The following is a 14226-nucleotide window of genomic DNA, read 5'->3' as shown; positions in this document are numbered from 1 at the left end:
AAATAAAAATTTTGAGGTAAGCACATTATGATCATTCCCCTTGTACGGTTTTCTTTCCAGAATCATTGCTAATTTAAACATCATATGCTCCCCAGTTCAAAGAAAATTGAGTATTTTAACTCCAAAATATACACATATAGGTCATGTGAGTCCTTTCCCTTCATATAACACCAACAAGTCAAAGGATGTGTTCAAGCAGGCCGGTTAATAATTGACTCGCACCACTTACCATTCTACTGCTTAGTAACTGTTATTGTTAATTGGCGAACCGCATAAGTGGCTAGTCAGCCTTCCCAACTAATAGCCCATTGCGGGCGGTTTGTGGTGGTATATGCCTACTCTTAATATAATATACATTTTTAATAAACAAAAATGTATATTTTATGAGCGAAGCCCAAGTCTCAATGCTTAATATCTTTAGTGGAGGGGGTATTAAGCTAGGGGATTAGTTTGGTGGATCCTGTCTGAAGCCTCTACACTTGGCAACCCACATCTTAGGTGTGGGAAGCCCAAGGTACTCTTTCGGGCTATTAGTGAAATTCTGATACCTTAAAAAAAAAAAAAAAAAAAAAAAAATCTTACTCAAAGTTTGCTATTTGAATTATTTTTACTCGTTTCTCTTTGTGTCTTGTGAACTTTTGCTAATTTTTTTTATTAAAAAAATAATAATAATAAAGTTGTAGCTTCATTGTTTGTTTTATGTCAAAGTCTTTTTTTTTTAGGAAAAAAAAAAAGAAAAAAAAAAGCATTAAAACAAAGTCTATTAAAAAAAACACTATAACATGCTCAAAATAATCTAAAACAGGCCTTTAAAAGATGTCAAAAAAATCAAAATAGGCTTAAAAGACATATACATGATAAGCAGTTGGTTGAGGACGACCACCTAAAATAGCTAATCACCTAAGGCGGTTTTAGTATGGTGTACACCCCTACCAAAGGGGTACACGTGAAAAGAAATGATTATTTAAGTCGCAAATAGTAGTTAATAATAAGTTTAAGGGAAATAAAATTTTCCTTTTCTATAAAATAAAAAATACCCACCAATCTTGTGGAGGGTAATAGATAGAGAAGATACACACCTAAAAAGGCTAAAATAAAATTTTCTCTTTCAACTTGATGACCCCATAGCCGCGTGGAGAAGAAGGAGATGTCCCAAGGAGACAAGGGAGAAAGATCCTCTCCATTTTATTTGAAATTGAGGGAATTTATTTAGTTGTTTTAAGAGAGTATTTTTATCTAAATGAGAAACAGGGGGCCCAAAAATAACAAAATTACCCCTTAAAAATAACTAATTTCAAATGAAATAGAGATGATTTAAGTCCGGCGGCGTAGAGGTATAAATTTGATATTTTCAAGAATTCTCTTGAAATTAAAAAAAAAAAAAAAAAGACTATATATGAAAAAATTCATGTGCCGTAAACTTAAATCATAGGTATCTATTTTTTTTTTTAAAAAAAAAAAAAAATCCATCGAAATTAGCATACACACCTAAGATTTTATTTAGTGGAGAATTCTTCGTCAACTTCAGCACATGTTTCAATCGTGCATTTTTTATATGCTCCTTTTGTGGAAATGTTCATTTTCCATGTCATTGATTGTTATTTAATGACTTGGAGACAATTCTATGGCCGTTGCAGATATATATTATAGGGTTATATTAGCTACTAATGTAATTCACGACATCCAATTTAATTATCAAAAAAAAAAAAAAAGGCTACTTATTCAACAAAGACAATTTCATTAACCAGGAAACAAAAATTTGGACAAATTAGGAACAAAAATTACAAACCGGTTTGTAAGAATTTCTTACCAACCGGTCTAATAGACTGTCAAATATGCATCTCACATGATTTTTTTTTTTTTAGTTAACTTAACACTTCAAAACGCCTGTTAACTTTCACGTGAGTCTCCCTTCTACTCTCAAATTTTTCTTGAGTTCGAAATCTGTTTTCATATATTCATTTCTATTTTAATTAAATATTTCACGTGTTGTGCTTTATATATTAAAAAAATGTTTTGGCTAAATTATGGATTAAACGATTAAATTTATACCGTTCTATCAGTTTAAACTTGTAAAATAAGCGGTGATTTAACATAATGTAGATTGTAGCCATCAAAAACTCCGGTGAAGTATTTTTTAGGGAAATACTGAAAAGTACGTATACCCTTTCCAATTTATTAGCTCTTTGCAATGTTCCTCCCAATTACAATTGGAGGTACAATGTATATCTTTTCTGTACAAGAAATATAAAAATATTCATGATAAAAATTTAAGAAATTTTTTTTTTCATTTATTCTTATTTTTAAATTATTTTATCAAGGTTATTTTTTATTTTTTCATTTTTTTGCAGGAAGGAAATATATTGCAACCTTACTGATAGCTTGATGGGATATTGTAGCAATTGAAAGTTAAGACAAATATTACAAATTGCATGGAAGTTAGAGGATGCCTATATATTTTCCCAACTTTCTTTAATAAAAAAAGGTAATATTGAAAACCAACTGAAGCAAAAGTTATAACATTAAACAAGAAATATATTCGTTCCAAAGTCTAAAACACATAATAATTAAACCACTCATAATTCCCCCCTTCTTAGAAAAAGAAATACATAAAATAGGTTAAAGACGTGTTCATAAACACCCTAAAACTCAGCAGCGTCCTCATCTTCTTCCACCACAGTTTTGATCAGCTCGACATTATCAGAATTAATCACCGAGCAATTGGCACGAATCTCCCCATCATTTCCCGTCAACACGCTCAATTGCCCCATTTTAATCATCGACTTGGCAAACTGCTCGAAGAAGAGATCCTTGTTGACAGCAAAGCTAGTGACAATGTCCTTTGTCCTGCTATCGGTGTACAAGTCTTGGTCGGACGTGAACAACCCCTGCCGATTCACGAGGTTAACGTAGTACGCGTTATCGAACTCGTCGGGCGTCAGGATATCCTCCACGGTGGTGGTGTTGGAATCTGTGGGGGGACAATCTTCGGTGGGACAAACCTTTTTGAGGTCTGCGGCAAAAGAGTCGTCCATGGTAGGGTCTTGAGTTGGGTAGAGGCGGTTACAAAAAGCGGAACAGTGGGCCAACCCAATTGTGTGGGCGCCGGAGAGGGCTACCAAATCGGTGGCGTCCAAATTTTTGAGGGCCAAAGCGTCGATAAGGATTCCGGTTTTGTTATCAGGCGAGGGAAGATTCTCCAGCGTTTCCTCCTCTGTAGCGGAGGATAGTCCATCTCTCCTTCCTAGTGGCACATTGTAGTCGGGACCTTTTGACTGCATAAAAACAGAGGTTAACTTAGCATAAACACAAGATTATCTTGAAGGACATAAATTATTATTTTTTAATAGTTTTATTAAAAAATGGACAGAAATTCATTTCAAATTGGGTTAGAAGACGTTTTTTCAATTCATTTTCTAAAAGTATTATACGTTTCTTTGAGCATTTTTAATTTACTCTTTCAAATTTATATTTTCTTTAAAAATTTGAAAGAACTCACAAATTTCGTTTAACAAACTCTCCAAATATCAAGAGTGAAAGCTATTTAGTTTTTCAAGCTTATATATTTATTTTCTTTCTCTCTTTTATCTACTAATAAAGAACAAAGAAAGAATTAAAAAATGATTATAAATAATATTTAACTAAAATAGAGAAAAAAAAACTCAAAGAGTTTTTATGACCTTATCTAAAACTACAAAAGCTATACAAAGATGTAAAGTAAAGGGCAGAAGTTTGAGGATAAATATTCCAAACTAAATTACTTCCTTGTCCTAAATGTCCCAATGAGATGGATATTTTTGTTTTTTAGTCCATTGTATTTAAGATGGACCGGCCATGGGGTATCCTTATTCCTTGTTGATTAAATTACAATATTCATACTGTTATTATATTTATTAAATTAATTGTCAAACAATTAAGATGTCACAATAGTAAAATTAAACTTTTAAGAAAAAAAAAAAAAAAAAAGGGTTCATTTTTTTTTTTTTAACCGAGGGTTGATTAAAGAGCTAAATATCACTGCCATATCATTAAATTATATCGTGATTTACTAAGTAACATTAGTCATATTAAAATTTTTGCAATGTTCCTATCAAAATTGTAATATTTTCATGCAATCAAAATTACAAAAATACCCTTCATAGACCCAAAAAAAATTTTTTTGCCTTATTAAATATATATTTTTATCCTTTTAAAAAATATTAAACACACATTAAGGAAAAAAATTACTAAAAGTATCAAATCTTTACTAATGGTCGTAATCGATGAGAAACTTATTTATTAAAAAATATCAAAATAATTAATAAAAAAAATGTAAAATACCAATAAATAAAGTTTTTTGCCAATTTAATGTTTAATCTCCTAATATTTCTTAGAGATATGTTATATATAGTACAATAAAAAGATTATTTTTGACCCATAAAAATCTTAGGTGACAAGAATTTATAGGTTCATCAGTGGATGAGCCACATCAACTATGAAGAGAGCCTATAACCTCTGACTCTAATGGACAAAAAATAGTCCCTTTATTGGCCCATATCATTTCTCTATTTCTTATGAAGTAAATAGAGTGGTGGAGAATTTACCAGGAAAACAGAGTCACGCGCAGCGAGAGCAGTGATGTCAGAGCAAGACACAACCCGACCGCACTCCTTGTGGACAAGCTCACGAAGGTCGTCGATGATCTCAAATGCCGTTGCTCTCAAGAACTTGTTCGGCTCCGCGTTCTTCTCAGCTGATCCATCCAGCAACACCGTCGAATCACATCCCTGCAATATTGCAAATCACACCAACAAATCAAACGGATATTATTAATTCCAACTGCAACCAAACTCAAATCCTTATCCTCCCACAAAATTACATTTAAATCGTAGATATTTGTGTTACCTTAACAAAGCAGTCATGGAAATGGACACGCAGCAAGCCGGCAGCTTGGCCAATGTCTTTCTCGAAGATCTTCTTGAGCTCTGTTCTGATGATGGATTCAAGCTTAGGACAGCTAGAGTCGTAGAAATCCCATGAGAGTCCCGTCTCTATAGGAAGAGACGAATAGTCTAGTTCCACCTCCGACGCACAAGCGTAGGAAGCCAGCAGAAGAGAGGAAATCAAAAGCACACAAGGAAAAGAAACAAAACCAGCCATAGTGGGTTAATTATAATTGTTGTGCAAAGAGAGAGCAGAAGCGGGGGCTTTATATAGATGCCGATTAAGCTTTCATCAATAGCTTAGAACACAGTAAAGTCATGGATGTACCGCCAAATTTGAAAAGTCTTTGCTTGAAAAAAAAAAACCAAAAACAAAAACAAAAAAGTTTATGATATTCTTTTGCTCATTGGCCGTATGGTAGACTACTGGAGGGAAAAGGAACCTCTCCATTTCAGCCGCCGGTTCTTTCTATTCGATTTCGATGGGCACAATCGCAAAAAAAAAAAAAAAAAAAGCAAAAACAAAAACAAAGAGAAATGTACAATTTGGGCTCCTCCAATACAAAGAACCTGGGAGGGAATGTAACCTCGGAATAGTTCAAGATAATGGTCCACTTTATTTTTTTCTCAAAAAGGCAGCCGGGAAACTAATTCTAATTATTATAGTTACATGATCATAGTAATTAAGAGTCGGAGTGAGAACTGCAAGTACTTCTTGAAATTCGATTAAGTCATAGTCTGATTTAATCCATCAAGACATCAGTATGATTCAACGCAGTTAATACTAATAAGATTAACCAAGCACCGTAATAAAATGTATGTGTGATTTAGAGAATTTAATAGAATTAGTGTGCTCAAGGTGTTTTTAAGGCCTTATTGTCTAAATTTTATAAGATCTAGTATTTTAACTAAACTGATAGAGATAGATTAATTTTTTTTAAAAAAAATTCCTCCCATAGAAAAGCTTCATCAAATGATTAGCTCAAAATCAATTGCAGATATATGAAATATTTTAGATAAAAATAAGAGTAAATAAGATAAAAGACCAACTAAGATGTCCATGACTATGAAATCACAAGCACAAAAACGATCAGGTATTAATTTAACGCCTTGCGAATAAATTAAATATAAGACTCAATTAATAACAATTATGAGAATAAAACAGGCGAGCCTAGTTGCTCATCTAGATGGAATTGACCGAGTCACACGCGCATATTAGTTACGTACCACAATTTTTTCCCTTTTTAAGAAATACTTGTAAAAAAAATTTTAAAGGAGGTGTTACCGTCATACGTGTGCTCCATTCAAACATTTGTATTAAGATGGTCAATAATCACCGGCCTTGTGGAACTAGATCAATCGGCTAGGTCATAGGCGAGCCTAGTTACTCATCTAGAAGGAATCGATCGGGTCACACACGCGCATATTGGTTACGTACCACAATTTTTTTCCCTTTTTAAGAAATACTTGTAAAAAAAAAAAAAAAAAATTAAAAGAGGTGTTACCGTCATACCGTGTGTTCCATTCAAACACTTGTATTAAGATGGTCAATAATCACCAACTTCGTGGAACTAGCTCAATCGACTAGGATCACGCTGAATGAAGCAGAGATCTCTTAACGGTAGGGGTGCAAAGGCGGGCGGTTAAAAACCGCCCGCTAACCGCCAACCGCTTAACCGTCTAACCGCCTAACCGCATTAACCGCTAACCGCCTAACCGCTATAACCGCCTAGCAATTAGCGGTTAGTGGTTATTGGGTCTACTAACCGTAACCGCTAACCGCCTTTTTATATAATATATTTTTATAATTATAATTATAAAAATATTTATACATATAACATAATCACTTGATCATTAAATCACATTTTTTTTTAAAATAATTAAATCACAATTTGAGTATTAATATATTATCACTATAATTTATATGATTATATCATATAATCACTTGATCATTAAATTACAATTTTTTTTAAAAAATAATTAAATCACAATTTGAGTATTAATATATTATCACTATAATTTATATGATTATATCACATGAGATTGATTATTAAATCATTTTATTATATAATAACAAATTATACATATATAATATGACATAACTCATAAGTATATCAATTCATACTAATACAACAATTAAATATCTAGAGACTTATTTCCAATGTATGTTATAAACTTATAAGTCTATATATGTTATAAGTCTATATAAGTCTACATATGTATATGAATAATATAAATGTATAATATCAATACTTAATCATATGATTCAATGACAATTCAAATATTTTATTCAAGACTTCAAGTGAATCATATTATTAATGTACAATGATGATATGATTCGTATAATATCAAATTAAGTAATTGACATTGGATTAAACAATGACCAATGTGTTACTTATAAACACAATTTAAGTATTAATGTATTATCATTATAATTTTAGTAATTTATATATTATCACTATAATTGATATGATTATATCACATGATGACTTGATCATTAAATCATATGATTATATAATAATAAATAATGCATATATAATATGACATAACTCATAAGTCATAAGTCTACAAGTTAATCATATGATTCATGTACAATGATAATCACAATTGATTCAATTGAATTAAACAATATATTACTTATAACTACAAGTCTACAATTTAATTAAAGCATTATTAGATACTTTAGGAATTTAGGATTTAGAAGATATTAAAAATACAAGAAACAAAAAAATGAGGGTAAAAAAAAGCCCAAAAAACCCTAAAGAAAGCCCAAAAAGCCCAATTTTAAAAAAGCGGTTAGCGGGCGGTTATCTATTTCGCTAACCGCTAACCGCTAACCATTAGGCGGTTAGCGGTTGCGGTTAGTGAAATCTACTAACCGCTAAGGCGGTTACGGTTACGGTTAGCGGTTATTGCCACTAACCGCTAACCGTAACCGCCTTTGCACCCCTACTCAACGGCAAATATTCAAGGACCATCTCTAAAAATATTTTCCTTAAAAATTGCACACATTTAAAAATAATAATAATAATTAAAAAATAAAAAATAATAATTAAAAAAAGAAAAAAAAAAAAAAAGAAAAAAAAAAAAGCACATTATGATCATTCCCCTTGTACGGTTTTCTTTCCAAAATCATTGCTAATTTAAACATCATATGCTGTTCAAAGAAAATTGAGTATTTTAACTCCAAAAAATACACATATAGGTCATGTGAGTCCTTTCTCTTCATATAACACCAGCAACTCAAAGGATGTGTTCAAGCAGGCCGGTTAATAATCGACCTGCACCACTTACTAGTTATCACTCTATTGCGTCCTCAAGAGGTAGCTCAATCGGCTGGGACCACACATAATAAAGCGGAGGTCACTAGTTCGAATCATCCTCCCCCTCTTGTGCGAACATGTCGAAAAAAAAAAAAAAAAAAAAAAAAAGTTACCACTCTATTGCTTAGTAACCACTATCGCTAATTTGCCAACCGCATAAATGGCTAATCAGCCTTCCCAACTAATAGACCATTACAGGCGGTTTGTGGTGGTATATGCCTACTCTTAATATAATATACATTTTTAATAAATAAAAATGTATATTATATGAGCGAAGCTCAAGGTACTGTTTCGGGCCATAGGTGAAATTAGGATACCCTAATAAAAAAAAAATAAAAAAAATCGTACTTAAAGTTTGGTATTTGAATTATTTTATTACTCGTTTCTCTTTGTGTCTCTTGACCACCTCGAATCGTAGACAATCTATTGCTTTGCGTCTTGTGAACTTTTGCTATGTAACAAAAAAAAAGTTGTAGCTTCATTGTTTGTTTTATGTCGGTCTATTTTTTTTTCTTTTTTTTCTTTTTTTTTTAAATAGCATTGAAACAAAGTCTATTAAAAAAACCACTGTAACATGCTCAAAATAATCCAAACAGGCCTTTAAAAGATGTCAAAAAATTAAAATAGGCTTAAAAGACTCATACTTGATAAGCGGTTGGTTAGGGCATAAATAACCGTCCACTCGTGAATGAGGACGAGCGGTGCAATACCTCAAAATAGCTGACTGCCTAAGGTGGTTTTAGTATGGTGTGCACCCCTACAACCTACCAAAGGGGTACACGTGGAAAGAAATGATTATTTAAGTCGCAAATAGTAGTTAATAATGAGTTTAAGGGAAATAAAATTTTCTTTTTCTATAAAAAAAAAAAAAAAAAAAAAAATAGCAGCCAATCTTGCGGAGGGTAATAGATAGATAGGATACACACCTAAAAAGGCTAAAATAAAATAAAATAAAATAAAGTTTTCTTTTGAACTTGATGACCCGATAGCCGCGTAGGTACTAGGTAGAGAGGATGGCGATGCCCCAAGGCGACAAAGGAGAAGGAGAAATGAAATTGAGGGAATTCATTTAGTTGTTTTAATGAGGTATTTTTGTACAAATGAGAAATAAGAAGCCCAAAAATAATAAAATTGTCCCCTAAAAATAACTAACTTGTTCCTCTTCATTTCATTTTAAATGGAGAGGATCCAAGTCTAGCGGCAAGGCGTGGAGGTATAAATTTGATATTTTACAAGAATTCTCTTGATTTTTTTTTTTTTTTTAAATATATATATATATATATATATATATATATATATATGAAAAAATTCAATTTGCCGTAAACTTAAATTTGATATCTATGCCCGTTACAGATATAGATTACAGGATTATATTATCTACTAATGTACTTCACGACATCCTAATTAATTATCAAACAGAAGAAAAAAAAAATGGCCACCTATTCAACAAAGACAATTTCATTAACCAGGAAACAAAAATTTGGACAAATAGGAACAAAAATTACAAACCGGTTTGTAAGAATTTCTTACCAACCGGTCTAATTGTCTGTCAAATGTCCTTAAAAATATGCATCTCACATGATTTTTTTTTAGTTAACTTAACACTTCAAAACGGCTGTTAACTCTCACGTGAGTCTCTCTTCTACTCTCAAATCAAATCAGTCTTTTTTTCTTCTATAATATGTTTGGAACTGCGTTTGAGAAATAGAATTTTAAGTTAAAAAGAGTTTTTGGACAAAAGCTTCATTTTTAAGTTTGTGCCAAAAGTGCGTTTTTGACTATTTTTAGGTTTTTTGAACCCTTAAAAGCAATTTTAATTTTTTTTATCAAAGAATACTTTTTCCTTCAAATGTATTTTTTAAGTATTTAAAAACACTTTTAAGCCCCCTAACGCACCCAAATGGGTCCTAAGTCTTCTTCTAACTTAGTCTTTCACACTAGCCATAATCATTACAGATTTTTTTTTTTTTTTTTTTTAATCATTACAGATTTTAAGATAGCTCCCAAAGAGAGAACCAGAAAACTGCAAAAACGTATACCACCATAATAGTATAGGCTTTTTCTTTAGAATCTCCATAAAAAAGAGGATTTTGCTCGCTATCTTTAACTTTTCGGTTGTGATATCCAAATCGTGCACCCGTTTGTTCTTACCGATTTGTTGGAAATTCTTACGAATCGATTTGTAGAAAATTGTTGTCCGATTCTTTTTTACCTCATAATAAACACATATATGTAAGAGGCTAATAGCTATCTAATTAGCAAGAATTTTGAGATTTTATGAACCCTTAAGTGGACCAATATTGGTCATTTATTTTTGTATGAGATATATACATCTTACCATATAATTAATTGCCTCATGTAATTTAATGGCACTTACCATATTCTTGTTTTCGTTGCTTATATGGAGGACTAAATTTAGTCATTCAATTAATATTTTAACAATCATTCTCACGTGTAAGCTCAAATTTTATTTTTTTTAAAAATAAATAATACAAAACACGTGAAATATTTGATTAAAATGGAGTAAATGACTAAAACAAGATTTGAACTCAAATCTTTAATTCAATCGCCACTAATTTTAAAAGCTTAAACTAATAAAAGGAAAAAAAAAATTATTTGGCACATGGTAATGCTTCCAAAACATATACACTAACTAGCAGAATCATTCTTTAATTTGTCAAACAAAATTATAAACTAAACATAATAAAGAAAAAGTTATCACATTAGACAAACAATATATATACTCCTTCCAAAGTCTGAAACACATAATAATTAAACAAGTCATCCCCCACTCATCTTCTTAGGAAAAAAAAAAAAAAACATGAAATAAGTTGAGACATGTTCATATATAAACCAAACAGGTAAAGACATGGAACACCCTTAATTACAACTCAGAAGAACCACCTTCCTCCTCGTCTTCCACCACAGATTTCAACTTGATATTATCAGAATTCCTCACAGAGCAATTGGCACGAATTTCCCCTTTCTTGCCCGTCAGCACGCTCAATTGCCCCATTTTAATCATCGACTTGGCAAATTGCTCGAAGAAGAGATCCTCGTCGACAGCAAAGCTAGTGACAATGTCCTTTGTCCTTTTATCGGTGTACAAGTCTTGGTCGGAGGTGAACAAGCCCTGGCGATTCATGAGGTCAACATAGTACTTGTTATCGAACTTGTTGGGCGACCGGATATCCAGCACGGTGCTGCCGTTGGAATTTTCCGTGGGACAAACATCTTTTTTGAGGTCTTTGGCGAACGTTTTGTCCATGGTAGGGTCTTGAGTTGGGTAGAGCCGCTCAATAAAAGCGGCGCAGTGGCCAATGCCGATGGTGTGGCCACCGGAGAGGGCTACCACGTCGGTGGCATCCAACTTTTTGGTGGCCAAAGAGTCGAGAATGACACTGGCGTTGCTTGAGGGTGCCGGAAGATTCGCTAACGTCACCTCCCTTGTAGCGAAGGTTAGTCCATCCTTCCTTCCCAATGGCAGATTGTAGTCGGGACCTCCTGACTGCGGTGACCAAAATGCACAAATCGAGAGGTTTGTAAGAAAAACTCTTAAAGAAATCTCCCTTCATATTAATTTCTTAAACCAAAGAAACAAACGATTAAAAATAGAACCAAAAAAAAAAAAAGTATTACCTTAAATAGAAAATGATTAAAAAATTTATTATTTGAATAGAAAATGATTAAAAAAAAAAAAAAAGTCATGAGACTCAATGATTCATGAGTCATGACCCATGGGCCATGGCTAATCCAGACTCCGACATTAATGGAGAGCAGACAGAAAGTGGTATCTACTTTAGATATTTTATTCAATACTTTGAAGCCGGTGCTTATCTACTATTTATCAATTTTAAGTCGCCAATTCAAAAATTCGATTTAAAAATTATTGCGATTTAAAAACATAAAAAATTTTAAAATACAAATTAAGCATTCAATAAAATTGTAGTTTCGTCTTCTTACTTGCGATTTAAAAATCACAAATTATATATTTTTTAAAAAAATACAATTTTAAATAATTCATGCACTTGTTATTTATAAAATTACAATTCTAGTCTCAAACACACCCTAATTCTCATAGCTATCAAGGCCTTTTTCATCCTAGCTGTACCCACTATTATATTTAACCTAAATTCTTTTACAAATTCAATTTAACCTAAATTCTTTTACAAATTCAATACATCAATTATTTAAATTTGTGAGATTTATTATTATTAATTTATATGAAATTCACATAAAATAATTAAATATATATATAAAAAAAAAAAGGTTAAATACCAAATACTCCCTGGGGTTTGGTACCTTTATTTTTACCTTCCTGTAGTTTCATTTTTATCACAGGACTCCCCTTTGATAAAGGACCAAGTTAGCCAATTCGTTAGTTGACCGTTAGGACTGACACGTGGACCAATCAAATGTTGACATGTGGCACATATTTAAATTTTTTTTTTAATTTTAAAAAAAAAAGTATTTTTTTTTAAAAAAAAAAAATTGGGGGTGGTTTCGGCCACTGCCGCCTCACTAGAACCCCACCCATGGAAGACGCAGATTGTACGACCCTGGTTGCCCCAAATCACCAGTATTTTTTTTTTTAAAATTAAAAAAATAATAATAATAATAAAAAATTAAATATGTGCCACGTATCAACATCTGATTGGTCCACGTGTCAGTCGTAACGGTCAACTAACGGATTGACTAACTTGGTCATTTATCAAAACCCCATAGAGTCCTGTGATAAAAATGAAACCTCAAAGGGGTAAAAATAAAGATATCAAACCCCAAGAGGCATTTGGTATTTAACCAAAAAAAACAAATATTCACCTATAACATTTCTCTAATTTATGGGGGTAACCGTGAAACTATATTTACCCGCTTACTTCTTATTACTATCGTCCTTTTTACAAATTTTACCCGGAAGTAAAGAGGGGGGTGGTAAAGCATTTACCAGGAAAACAGAGTCACGTGCAGCGATAGCGGTGATGTCAGCGCAAGAGACGACCTGTCCGCACTGTTTGTGGACACGCTCACGAAGGTCGTCGATGATCTCAAATGCCGTTGCTCTCAAGCTCAAGTTCGGAGGCGCGTCCTGCTCACTTGGACCACTGGTTGATCCATCCAGCAACACCGAAGCATCACATCCCTGCATTGCAAATTACACCAACAAATCAATAACCCAGATCAGTTCAACAAAATCCCAGTTGGGATTTTACACTTAAAACAGTGATATTTTTGTTAATTACCTGAACAAAGCAGTCATGGAAATGGAGACGCAGCAAGCCAGCGGCTTGGCCAATGTCTTTCTTGAAGATCTTCTTGAGCTCTTTTCTGACGACGGATTCAAGCTTAGGACAGCTAGAGTCGTAAAATGACCATGAGAGTCCCTTCACTATAGGAAGTGACGAATAGTCTAGTTCCACCTCCGACGCACAACGGTAGGAAGCCAGCAGAACCGAAGAAATCAAAAGCAAACAACCAAATGAAGAAGCAAAACCAGCCATGGTGGGTTAATTATTATAATTGTTGTGCAAAGAGAGAGCAGAAGCGTGGCTTTTTATAGACGCAGATTAAGCTTTCCTCAAAAGTCATTGTAGTATTTCTGTATTTGCCTTGGCTACCACAAAAAAAATAAAAAAATACAAAAAGGTTTATTCTTAGACTTTTCGTCGGAAGGAACCTCGAAATGGTTCAAAATAATTGAAACGCGCGTGGCGAGCACGTTTCTATTATCTTCTTCTAACTTTCGTGTGAAGCAGAAATTGCGATTTGCCGATTTATTTATTCAAATTGGACCAGAAACAGTGGATAACAAGAAAATGGGGGCACTTGGATTAGGTTTTGTCAAATACTCAAACGGATAAATCTTTTGTTAGCCAATCAAACTTGGCAGCTAAGAATCCAACAATGGCCACGTGGAGTTTGTCCTTATCACATTTAATCCCGTAACTTTCAATTAGACAATGAGTTGTATCATTGAAACTTTG

General features: G+C 32.8%; 2 protein-coding genes across 2 annotated transcripts; both read right to left on the bottom strand.

Moving 5' to 3' along the window:
- Positions 1–2503: 2503 nt before the first annotated feature.
- On the bottom strand, positions 2504–5206 carry LOC132184431 (peroxidase 12-like). The gene is made up of 3 exons (XM_059598061.1): positions 4885–5206; positions 4584–4766; positions 2504–3275 (listed from the first exon to the last, which is right to left on the bottom strand). Exons 1-3 carry the CDS (start codon positions 5137–5139, stop codon positions 2643–2645), a joined length of 1071 nt encoding a protein of 356 aa, XP_059454044.1. The 5' UTR covers positions 5140–5206; the 3' UTR covers positions 2504–2642.
- A 5743-nt stretch (positions 5207–10949) lies between these two features.
- Positions 10950–13881, bottom strand: LOC132184430 (peroxidase 12-like). Its single transcript, XM_059598059.1, has 3 exons — positions 13486–13881; positions 13191–13385; positions 10950–11753 (listed from the first exon to the last, which is right to left on the bottom strand). The coding sequence occupies exons 1-3, from the start codon at positions 13741–13743 to the stop codon at positions 11130–11132; spliced, it is 1077 nt and encodes a 358-aa protein (XP_059454042.1). The 5' UTR covers positions 13744–13881; the 3' UTR covers positions 10950–11129.
- Between the last annotated feature and the right edge of the window lie 345 nt (positions 13882–14226).

Source organism: Corylus avellana, chromosome ca6, assembly GCF_901000735.1.
Source record: "Corylus avellana chromosome ca6, CavTom2PMs-1.0".
Lineage (NCBI taxonomy): Eukaryota > Viridiplantae > Streptophyta > Magnoliopsida > Fagales > Betulaceae > Corylus > Corylus avellana.
Note: the sequence above shows the minus strand (reverse complement) of the source record. Positions and strands in the feature narration are given on the sequence as shown.